Here is a 12,038-nt window from a genome sequence, read left to right as displayed (position 1 = left end):
AAAAAGTAACAAACCAGGTTTTTGAAATAACAAAAGAAGCAAGTGTGGCGAAGAAGAATCTTAGAGAAAGGAGTGGTTGGTAGCAGAAAATGGAAAACTTGAAGATAAAGCAGTTGAAAAGAGGAAAAAGTTGAAGCGGAACTTATCAATCCACAAAACTAGAATATGCGTTAGGGTGCACTCGCTGGAGGGTGCAGGGCGAGGTCGTTGATGGCGGAGTTGCAATGGGAAAAGCGTTGGAGTTGCGGTGGACGGAGAGCGCGGTGAGGTGGACGAAGTTGTTGACATCGAATATGGAGAGAGAGCCAGAGGCGTCGATGGAAATGAGGGTGCAGGGGAAGGGGAGGAGGTTGGGGGAGCATAGAAAGAGAGGACGGTGACGAAGGTGGAGTGTTGGTTGAGGAAACCGAGGGAGGACGCGGTGCAGAGGTTTAGAGGTGAATGATGCACACTAGATTTTGAAAGATATGAAACTTATTGAATATCTAAAAAAAAAAAAACTTATTTTTTTTTTAATTATGTTTTATATACGAATATAATTTGTATATAATTATTTTTTTATTACGTTAAAATTACATAAGAATTAAATTCTTATATAATTACTTTGATGTACATAAAGAAAATAAATTCATATATAAAGAAAGTAGGTAAATATTTATATGTAACGTGATTTAGATTTGTATGTATAATCGATATATAAATAGAATTTTTTTTTTAATCAAAATAAAAAACAATGATGATAAAAGTCCACTTGTGTCATCTTCTTGTAAACATTTTTATCCAACAAAAACTATTGTGTCATCTTCTTGTAAACATTTTTATCCAACAAAAACTAAAAGAGAAAGATCAAGACAAAGAAAGTAACACTTGTCTCACAAATGATTTCTTCCCTATTGTGTAAATAATGTTATTATTAAAATATTGCTATATTTTTATTTTTTAATTAATCTAAATCCTACTTGTTTTACAATTTTTTTAAACCACAAAATAATGAACAATTTTTTAATTATAATAATGTTATTTTATTCAAATTATTTCTTCACTATTATGTAAATAATGTTATTGTTCAAATTGTTGCTATTTTTTTTAATTAATCTATAAACCCTACTGATTTTATTTACAAATTTCTCTAACCATAATAATAAATAATTATTTAAATTTTTCTAAATAATCAAATCATTATTATCATATTTAATAAATATATATACATATATATTTACTACAGGTTTAAACACATTATTTTACCTCATATTTCTAAACCTTAAACCCTAAAAATACTTATACATGCGAAATCACTCTAAGAGAAGTGTTGTTTGAAACTAGCGAAAATATGATGGTTGTAAGGTTAAAGATAAAAATGAACCACCATAATGACACATGGTTGATTGCAATAGTGTAAACGAGAATAGTGATGGAAGAGAAGGAGTGGTGAGGGTAAATAGGAAGAAACTAAATGTAATGCTTGAAATATGAGTATCCAATTGGTGGAAGGGGAAGGGGAAGTGCAAGACAGCATAAGCATTTATTATTAAGTGTAATGAAGAAAGAGAGGAAATCTAAAAGCAAAGAGTAAGAGAGTAGAATTATAGAATAGATAGGAGAGGGAGAGGGAGAGGGAGAGGGCAGAGACAGTAATAATAATAAGTAGAGGGGAGGGAGCAACGATGCCATCTCTCATTTCTCTCTCTCTCTCTCTCTCTCAGTGTGAGACGGTGTTCGCTGCCTTCATGTGCTTTTGAGTTGTGCGTGTCAGCAATAACATCTCCTCTCACTCCTAGATCCAATCACTCTCACTCACTCACTCACTCTCTCTCTACCTCAATTCAACCCTAACTCTTCTTTCATTTTCTCCTTCTTTCTTCACCTCTTCCTTTTCTTCCTGTAATTCACTCTCCTCGATCCGCCAATCAAATCAAATCTTCCTCCGCCACTCTTCCTTGAAGCCTAAACCGATCCCTGTCTTGAATCGATTTCATTTTTTCTTTTTCTGGTCATGATAGAAGCAGCAGCAGCAGCATAGAGACAGAGAGAGAAATCAGATGGAAGATATATCGAAATACGCGCACAGTCCTGCACACGTGGCAGTAGCCAGGCGTGACCACGCCGCACTGCGCCACCTCGTTTCCACCATTCCTCGACTCGCCAAAGCCGGTGAGGTCAAAACAGAAGCCGAATCGCTTGCGGCGGAGCTCAAAGCCGACCAGGTGTCGGCGGCTATCGACCGCCGCGACGTTCCGGGAAGAGAAACCCCTCTCCACCTCGCGGTGCGTCTCAGGGACGCTGTCTCCGCCGAGATTCTCATGTGTGCCGGTGCGGATTGGAGTCTTCAGAACGAGCAGGGTTGGAGTGCGCTTCAAGAAGCCGTGTGCACTAGAGAGGAAGCTATTGCGGTGATCATAGCGCGCCACTACCAGCCTCTTGCGTGGGCCAAATGGTGCCGCAGACTTCCCCGCATTGTAGCTTCCGCCGCTCGAATCCGCGACTTCTACATGGAGATATCTTTCCATTTCGAGAGCTCCGTCATTCCGTTCATTGGTCGCATTGCCCCTTCTGACACCTACCGTATTTGGAAGCGTGGTTCCAACCTCCGCGCTGATATGACCCTCGCTGGCTTCGACGGCTTCCGCATCCAACGTTCCGACCAGACCTTTTTGTTCCTCGGAGAGGGTTATGCTTCCCAGGATGGGAATTTGAACCTGCCGCCGGGTTCTTTGCTTGCGCTTTCTCATAAGGAGAAGGAGGTTACCAATGCTTTGGAGGGAGCTGGTACGCAGCCTACGGAATCTGAGGTTAATCATGAAGTTTCTTTGATGTCTCAGACTAATATGTATAGGCCCGGTATTGATGTTACTCAGGCGGAGCTTGTTCCCCATCTGAGTTGGCGTCGACAGGAGAAGACTGAGATGGTGGGGAATTGGAAGGCTAAGGTTTATGACATGCTTCATGTGATGGTGAGTGTCAAGTCGAGGAGGGTTCCGGGTGCTATGACTGATGAGGAGCTTTTTGCTGTGGATGATGGGGAGAGTATGGTGAATGGAGAGAACAATGATGAGTATGATGATGTGCTGACTGCTGAGGAAAAAATGCAGTTGGATTCGGCGCTGCGGATGGGGAACTCTGATGGTATTTGTCAGGAGGAGGAACCTGGAGGGGGTTTTGATGGTCATGAGAATGGTTCAGCAGCTTCTTATTATGAACCCAATGGTGGGGCTAAAGAGAAGAAGAGCTGGTTTGGTTGGAACAAGAAAAACATGAAGGGTGGCGGCGGTGAGGAGCTTGAGGATTTGAAGACTGCGAAGAAGCTTTCGGGTGATCAGCAGAAGCCACAACCTGAGGTTGTGAAGGATAAAAACTTTAAGAGGAAAAAGAAGAAAGGAGGAGTTAATGAATCTAAGAATGAGAGTGAGTACAAGAAGGGCTTAAGACCTGTCTTGTGGTTGACACCAGACTTTCCTTTGAAAACAGACGAGCTTCTGCCCTTGCTTGACATCTTAGCAAACAAGGTTAAGGCTATTAGGAGACTCAGAGAACTTTTGACGACTAAACTTCCTCATGGAACCTTTCCTGTTAAGGTAACCCAAATATCATCATATTCTCAACCTTAGTTTATTTTTCACTGTTGCTTTGCTCTGCACTCTTGTGGTCAATATTGATACTTTTGGAGAACAAAAAATAGTTTATTTGAGTTGTAAACATCTTCATCCTCCTCCTCCTCCTCCTCCTCTTCAAAGTTATTGTTGCTGGGTCTGAGGACCGGGTTTTCTTTGATTTTGCGTATGTTACAGATTCTTCTCCTGCTGCCACAAGTTGGTGCTATACATTTTTTTATATCCAATTGATGAATAGATGACTCAAACAGAGATTGATGAATAAAATTAGACAAATTCTATTGCCAAATATGTGGTTAGAAGTTCGTAGCATCATTATTTGAGTTATTTATGATTTTTAGATGTCTATTTCTTCGGATCTTTGTTACGCGTAGAAGAATGAAACTTTTCTCTCTGCCTTACACCTAGCATTCTTTAGACTGACACATGTGGTTTCCCTTATGCGGATAAATTTGTGAAGATATACAGTTCTTCATTTTTTATGCAGAAGTAGCGCTGGTTTCCTTTGTATTGTTCATTCCAGATTTTTCTTCCAGATATGAATTGACTAGCACTCCCAAGAGGGGATTCGTGCTTGTTTTCTAAGTGTAATGGACATCGACACTTAGAATGCCACTTCTAAATACAATTGTTGTACGATACTCAAATGAAAAATACTGAATGCCGCTGCAGTCTTTTCTGAACATTTTAGAGACACTTTTACATGTCAAATCCATACTGATATATGAAAATTATGCTACTTAATATTTCATACATGTCAATGTATCGCATAATATTAATATTTCGCGTGCATTGCTTATTTATTTATCATATAATTGCTCATACCAATTTCCCATCGTGCCATGATAAAATAACATTGTGTTCTTGTTTCTCTATTGCGGGATACTTTGTATCAATGCAAGTTTTTCATATTGCCCTGGTTATTCTTACTGGTATGCAGGTAGCTATCCCTATAGTCCCTACTATAAGGGTCCTTGTCACTTTTACCAAATTTGAGGAGCTTCAGCCAGCGGAGGAGTTTTCAACTCCACTCTCCAGCCCAGCATACTTCCAGGATGCCAAATCCAAGGAATCAGAAGGGTCTACATCATGGATATCATGGATGAAAGGAAGTCGTGGTACACAGTCCGGTGACTCTGATAGTCATAGATATAGGGATGAATTCGACCCTTTCAATATACCTTCGGACTACAAATGGGTGGATGCCAATGAGAGGAAACGCCGTATGAAGGCAAAGAGAGCCAAAAATAGGAAACATAAGAAGCAGACAGCTGCTAAAGGAGGAGATGGAGTGCAGCTAGTGGGTGAGGATGTGGAAGAATACTAATAGCAAGGTATCTCCCTAATTGCTGCCTTGATGATCGTTGTCAGAAAGAAAGTGTATGTGTCATTGTGCACAGCTGACTTTACTTTTCACATTGGATGATCTAGCCAAGAATTTACTGGAAGTTTTTTGGGGGATCCATTGTTACTCCTTAAGAAAAGGGTGTCTCTATGTTTTCCCCCTTTCACGATGTTGGATTATGAAGAGTTTACATCATCTGGAAATAATTGTATTGTCATTTGAAGAGAAAACGAAGAGGAAGAGTCTCTATGGCCTTGAATTAGTTGGCTCCATTCTGATTTTTCCCAAGATACATTACCTATATTTGTATGTACATCTGTATCGCTGATTATTGATTTTGTTTTTTTTTGAGTGGTATTTGTGTTTTCATCACTGTTCGTTCATGAAGTTTTGGATATTCTTTTGAACTGACTCTGGCCTAGTAAAATTTGTGGAAATTTGTACCTACATCATTGAATACAAGAACCTCTCTATTTTTTCACTTTAATAGTTTTTTTTTTAACATTTTTCACTTTGGCAATAGTTAGGATCTTCTTTCTTTTTCTTTTCTTTTCTTTTTAACCCGAAGTGAGACAGTTTATAATGGACAAACTAAGATTTATATAGTTTGTATTTCTTTTAAAGTTTTTTTAATAAAAATATAACGTGTATATTATTCTATGATCACTTCTTTCTCTTGTATCAATTTTCTGTACGAGATGTAAACGATGATATGCTTATCATAATTTTATCAAAGAGCATACATAAATTCTTATATAAGCTCCATCATTTTTCTAATCCAAGTATCCATAACCAATTTTATTTATTTCTGGAACGAATACAAAGCAAAAAAAAAAAAAAAAAACACTCATACACATAGTTCAGATCTAGTTTTTGACAAATTTTCTGAAGCATGCAAGATTTCATAATTTTGATAGTTTCACGAGTTAAATTGAACAAGGTATTTAATAAATTTGTTGTTACCCAGGAACTCCGCATGAAACACACACCAAGAAAGAACTAGGCAAGAAATAGCGTAATGGAAAAACAAGGTGCAAACATTTTGATTCTCTGAACATCATTATCAATTAGAGATGGTGTTGTTTTTATTCTTTGCATATATATATATATATATATATATATATATATATATATATGTACAATAACTATACATACAAAGAATCATATTGATATGGCAGCCACTGATGATCTAATTTACAAACGTAACTCTTACCAAAATCTGTCTTTGTTGACAGTCAAGTACCCAGCCATAACCTTTCCACCAGTATTTCTCATTCCATCTATAAGAAAGGACCAGCTAGAACCCAACGCCCCGACGTAAAAATCTGAGTCAGCAGCCATCAAGAAATTAACAAGTGGATAGTTTGTGCTGGTCTCCCTACCCAGGCTGGCTTCGTAGTCTGCCATCGACATGTTAGTCTTAACTTGGCGTCTTACCTTTGTATAGTAGAAGTTCCAATGAGAATATTCTCTGGTCTTTTCAATCACTTCCTGAATCAAATTAGTCTTGTAATGTCAGTGTATAACAAACTACTATCATCTAAAAGATGAGTCCAAATAATTAGCCATTACAAAGCTGTGTCTACCAACAACCGTAATACCTGCATCTCAGTGGACAGCCAAATGCTATTAAGGTGAGGGAAGTGTCTCCCAATTCGATCCGCAAGCTGTATGTATTCTTCAAATCCAACTACCTTCATTTCACATGCTTTGTCTCCCATTCTCACATGCATACTTAGAAGAGGCCTTGGGACCCATGGCTTGTGATTGGACCACACGTATTCATCAATATCACCAGACCTTTCCTTCGCACTATTTTCCTGAATACATGCATGCAACTATTTTTCATTAATACAATTCTAAGAAAAATATAACACTACCATTTTTATCTAACAATGACAGTGACTTGAGGGCAAAATTTGGTAAATTTTCTAATCCTCTTAATTTTATTCTTCCCTGTTTAGATGAAAAACATGATGAATATATACTTCCACCCTTTAATCCTTCAATATCCATTAAGTAAAAAAGTGCAAACCTTTGGCCAATCCCCAGGAAGTCTTTCAAGAACAACTTTTGCAGCTAATTTTCCAAAGCTAACATGGCGTGCCTCATTCATTAAATTGCATGTGTATTCTGTTGGGAACCTCATTAAGTAACGTACTGCCTGAAAACAATATTTATGGCAACAATATCAAATCATGAACCATTACTAAAATGAGGACTCAACATAACTCCTTTTCTACAGGTCTGACAGGCACCTGTGCTCTCCACCACCGTCTATCCATTTTTCTATGAGAAGCTAACAAGGTTCCATTTAAATATGTTGTGGGTTGCAAATAATTCCACGGAAGCCCCCATTTCCTGGTATTGACATTGGAAGAATAAAACTCCAATAAGTTCAGGCTCTAAGCATGGAAGATATCATAAATATCTGATTGCAGTTGATTGAGAGGTTTGTTTACCTGGGAGTTGGTCCAGCCCATATATGCTTGGTTGTATAATTTTCCTTTGTGGTCATAGTTCCCTTACTCCACGCATCTTCACTTTTTATGAGTTCAAATGCACGCTGCCGACATTCTAGGGAGGTTTCAGGGAAGAAGTAACAACTCCAACTAGACTGGGAAGATCCTGCATATAAAACAGTATTATCATCATACTCGTATAGGTTCCTTATAATAATATTAGTAATATTTGAAGATTTTTTGTGGAGAGCAGAAGTTAACATTGTACATTGGTTGTTATAACTGAAACAGATAACACAATGAGTAATGACATGGGTTTTTCACAACAAATTTACCTTTGCAACCCCCATGGTGAGCCCTGTTGTAATAGTTAGTGACAAGGACTCTTCCTTCATTGATTGCAATAGCAAGAAGTCCAGTCATCCCAACAATCTGAGCCCCAATACCAAATCCAGGTAATCTCTCCCAGTCAGTAAGGAGGAACTTGACATCTGGGCTACTGCAGTTTAAGGGATGCTGATGGATCCAAAGGTCACGCTGCACTTTTCTTGTCAAGGGATAGTTTTCTTCATCTGACCCTGCAATCTGCAAAAGCTTCTATATGAATAAACCTAACAGCATTCCTCTAATTTTTCTATTAATAGTTGTATCCTAAATGTGGGAACCATGCATTAAAAGAAAAACATCGAACTGGACAATACCTAGTGAGTAAACTAATAACTGATAAGTTTGAGCCAAAAAAAAAAGTGTTTAAGAAACAAGAAACCATATAAAAAATAGTTGGTTATGAAAGATGATTGTCATGGAAACTAATGCCACTTTACTTGTACATTTGGAGATAACAATATATCAAGTGATGGTTTCCCACAACTACGCTAAGTAAATCATGTTTGATAGTGAAATAATTTATGGTGAATCCAAAAATACTACAGATATAGTTAAGAACACACCCATGGTGGATAGGCCCCCTCGGATGCAGCCTCATGCCTAAGCTTTTGCATCTGCTCACTGAATGCAGCCACAGAAAATGTCTGCAAAGATCCCTTCCAAGTTGTCCATGGCGGGAAAGCATCAGTTCCTGTACGCTTATCAAGATACTCATATAGCTGTGTTTTCACCTTGCAGTTTTCCAAATGTGGGGCATTAGGCAAACTGGATCCTCTAATTCCATGTTTTTGCAAGTACTCTTTACCACCACTTGTGGTTTCATTCAACACAGCACTCCAACCTGAATAAAGGAATGAGACTCTCTCTTCATTATCTCGCTCTCTCCTGCTTTTAGAATCCCATAATCTCTCAGTTTCCTTAAGCTGGAAATGGCAGTCCGAACGAGTAATCATGTCTAAGAACACAAAGAAAACACAATTCACTGTTAATTTCATTTGATATTTTCATCACAATCAATCGAATTGATCACGGTATTACTACATCATTGGGATCAGTTCTACGTATCTCGCTGTGCTAATACTATTACAAGCATGTCATAATTTGGATGCTGATTAAGCAAAACAACGTATATACTGTGTAAAATATGCAGTCCAAGTAAAAAGTAATGGTTATTCGAGTAAGCTTAACGTAAAACCAGTAATTACTAATTAAAGTATCCTTTAAAGTTGCGTCATGGCCAAGCCTAACCCGTTCACATCAAGTTCGCTTCGTGAAATATCAAACTTTAAAAAAGGTTGGAACTCATAATAAACTCGGTTCTTTTTCTTCAAGAAGAGAATAAAAACAAAATAAGAAACATAAAGGAGAAATAAAACTGGTTCCCCCTTCCTCCTTTTTTTGTGCGTTTAAGGTTTTCAATTAAATACGGCAATTCTTCACAACCCAGTTTCAAAGTTTCTGGGATAGGCAGTGTTCTATCTACAAAGCAAGAGTTATATGATCACAGAGGTAGATGCCCTGCATCCACAACCCCACTTCCGTAAACAAGAAATGTTCCAAATCAAAGAGAGGAGAAGGAAATTGACTTACTGATATCGTTACGAAAAGTTGAATTCCCTGATGAATTAGCCATTGGCATGGTTGAAAATGAAATGGGACCAAACTGAAAGGTACCAAAGGAAGTCAAAGCAGCCAAGAACAGAGAGGTGAGGCATACTCCACAGAGAAATCCCACCACACAAATTTGGCAAGGAAACGAGCTTCCCATTTGCAAGGCTTTCTGCGAAACCACTCTCTCAATAGATTTCTGATTCAGTGGCTCCATTTCACTTTCCTCACAACGATTCTTTCTTTATTCAAAAAGCTTCTTCCCCAGTAACACTTTTCCTCATATACTACTACTACAACAACACTAACTCGTGACGCTGATCCACAGCTAGCTTCTTCATCTTGTGAGTTCTTCAACCACTTCAAGGAAAGAGAAAATTTACACACAATTATTTGCACCTGTCTCCTTAAACACTTTTGTGGGACCACCCTTGTCAACCTTGCAACTGCAAAATTAATGCAAAGTTTCCATCAGGATTTATCAAAGCCACTCTTATACAGAAACTTATGAAAAGACACAAAACACAAAAAGAAATCAGTATATCTTCATAGATGCTCCATCAGCCAGTATAGCGTCACAAAATTTAAAAAAAGTTGTAGCCCACATATTTTCTTATACAATACAATCATCGTATCACAATAATACAAATAGCACAGAGAAAGTGACGGGCTAATAAATTAAGCTGAAAGCAGAGAAGGGTCTAACCTAACCCAAGCCAATTATTAGAAGCTATGAGAAAAACACAGAATTGGAAAAATTGTAAAAAAAGAGAGTCTGGAAAGTGTGGCAATGCCGATTGCTAATTACTATGAGTTGTTGTGAAAAGACACGCGAATGCAAGGTGGAGGAAAAAAGCATTCGGAGATAAACACATGTGATGAAAGCGACAAAAGTTGCAATCGGGGGAGAAGATAAGAATATGTGGCATCAGCTTTAGCAGAACCACTCAGAAACAGTGACACGGATTTTTATCTGAACTCCGCGCGTGTCAAATTATGTATCTATAATATATTAATAGTTACAACTTAGAAGTGATAAAAATAAATTTGGAAAAGGTGAAAAGGATATGACATTTTTGGGAAGGTGAAGAACAAAAGAGGTTGAGAATCGTGAAGAGAAACAGTGAAGTGTTGGTGTCTGATGAAGTGTGGGGGTGGCTACCAATGGAGAAGGGATCAAATTGTAGTGTAGTTGTCACATATGTTCTTCATTCTTCTCCATTTTTGTGGTCCCCTCTTCATTCTTCATTTTTTTTATTTGTAATCTTTGTGTTAGTAGGTTCTTTTATTTGAACTACAAATTTTCAATTTTCATTACCCAAAAGAAAGGAATAAGTGCACCTGTCATTACTTGTAAACTGTGATGATGAAGATGAAAAAACACGGCACCGAGAACTTTCTTTCCATTACATTCTATTTAATACTATGATGCTTGTTCTCCTTGTTAATACCATAGTAAACAAACAAAACAAGTAATTAGGTTGAAGATGATGCTGACCTTGTAGTGCTACCATTGCATTCACCAACCAAAGTAGTTACTTTTTATTAAATCAATTTTAAATCATTAGGTAGGTTAACACGTGACTTTAAAATGGCATAAGAAAAAAAAACTGTATTAATTGAAATTGGACTTTTTAATTATATATGAAAATAGGTTCGTTAAGAAAGATAAGAACTCTCTACTTTATTTATTTTTATTAATACAAACAAATTACTTTACTATTTATACATGCTGAAAAAATTATAGCGTGAACTGGTGAAATTTGTTAACACTTTTTTAGTAAAGAAAAATGTCTTATTTGGCAAAGTTTGTTAACACTTTTTTAATCCGTTTTATGTAATTTTACCAAGTAAAAGATATGTTTTTAAGAAAATCAAATATTTTTTACTACAGATATCAAAATTTGTATTTAAGACTATTTATCAAGTAAGAATACATTCATAGATATTTACGCATTCAGTGGTTTAAATGAATTATTTTATAAGAATTATAAATGTCATTTAATAACATCATATAAAATATTATTACATTTTCTAGGGGAGTATCTCTTACAACAATAGTTTTCTTTAAGATAAAAGAGCGAAAACAGCGCATGTGCATCGTTTTTTTTCCTCCGCATAATTAATTTCAGCTCTTTTTTAAAGTCAATATCAACACATTCGCATTAAGCATTATTCATCTGCTTTATAATTGTAGGTATTCTAAAAAGAAGTTAGTTTATCTGTTATTTTTTAAATTTTAAAATCAATTGTGTAACATTTCAAAAACACTATATTATACATTATTTTATAGAGCGAACTTGTACAAAGTATAAGTATTTCTAAATATAGTTTAATATAGACAAACTAAGTGTATATATACAATTATTTAACGAAGAAAACTCAACGCAATTTTTCTTGACCTCTATATTGTGGTGGATAAATTTCAATTGGTGTTTGATTGAGTGGAATTTGACTTAAGGAGAGTCTAGCTCTACTTGGTAGGTACTGTTTTGGAGAAATTAATTGCTTAAATCATAAGATGATCAAGGCAAGGGGCAGTCACAAATACAAATACCAAAATACACCATACACTTTGAAGGACACAACAAAGAAGAGTAACACAAGTCAAAGGAGTGCCTAGCTGAA

General features: G+C 36.8%; 2 protein-coding genes across 3 annotated transcripts; one reads left to right on the top strand and one right to left on the bottom strand.

The window, feature by feature from the left end:
- The first annotated feature begins 1,445 nt into the window (after positions 1–1,445).
- LOC137817299 (uncharacterized) lies at positions 1,446–5,440 on the top strand. Its single transcript, XM_068620549.2, has 2 exons — positions 1,446–3,572; positions 4,549–5,440. The coding sequence occupies exons 1-2, from the start codon at positions 2,040–2,042 to the stop codon at positions 4,933–4,935; spliced, it is 1,920 nt and encodes a 639-aa protein (XP_068476650.1). The 5' UTR covers positions 1,446–2,039; the 3' UTR covers positions 4,936–5,440.
- Positions 5,441–6,058: 618 nt separating this feature from the next.
- On the bottom strand, positions 6,059–10,385 carry LOC137817300 (uncharacterized). Of its 2 annotated transcripts, none has more exons than XM_068620551.2 (9): positions 10,219–10,385; positions 9,393–9,856; positions 8,366–8,757; positions 7,751–8,000; positions 7,416–7,581; positions 7,212–7,314; positions 6,989–7,117; positions 6,555–6,773; positions 6,059–6,444 (listed from the first exon to the last, which is right to left on the bottom strand). In XM_068620551.2, exons 2-9 carry the CDS (start codon positions 9,625–9,627, stop codon positions 6,163–6,165), a joined length of 1,776 nt encoding a protein of 591 aa, XP_068476652.1. In that variant the 5' UTR covers positions 9,628–9,856; positions 10,219–10,385; the 3' UTR covers positions 6,059–6,162. The 2 variants fall into 2 exon arrangements, with proteins under 2 accessions (XP_068476652.1, XP_068476651.1); XM_068620550.2 differs by having other exon boundaries at positions 10,117–10,294.
- Positions 10,386–12,038: the final 1,653 nt, after the last annotated feature.

This window comes from Phaseolus vulgaris, chromosome 7 (genome assembly GCF_051622355.1).
Source record: "Phaseolus vulgaris cultivar YP4 chromosome 7, ASM5162235v1, whole genome shotgun sequence".
In the NCBI taxonomy this organism is placed as follows: domain Eukaryota; kingdom Viridiplantae; phylum Streptophyta; class Magnoliopsida; order Fabales; family Fabaceae; genus Phaseolus; species Phaseolus vulgaris.
This window is presented reverse-complemented; position numbering and strand designations above follow the sequence as displayed.

Coding starts and splice junctions, on each gene's coding strand:
- LOC137817299 (XM_068620549.2), top strand. CDS start 2,040: ATGGAAGATATATCGAAATACGCGCACAGTCCTGCACACGTGGCAGTA. Junction 3,573..4,548: donor ATGGAACCTTTCCTGTTAAG/GTAACCCAAATA, acceptor ACTGGTATGCAG/GTAGCTATCCCTATAGTCCC.
- LOC137817300 (XM_068620551.2), bottom strand. CDS start 9,627: ATGGAGCCACTGAATCAGAAATCTATTGAGAGAGTGGTTTCGCAGAAA. Junction 7,582..7,750: donor TCACCATGGGGGTTGCAAAG/GTAAATTTGTTG, acceptor TTTTATATGCAG/GATCTTCCCAGTCTAGTTGG. Junction 7,315..7,415: donor TGGGCTGGACCAACTCCCAG/GTAAACAAACCT, acceptor TGTCAATACCAG/GAAATGGGGGCTTCCGTGGA.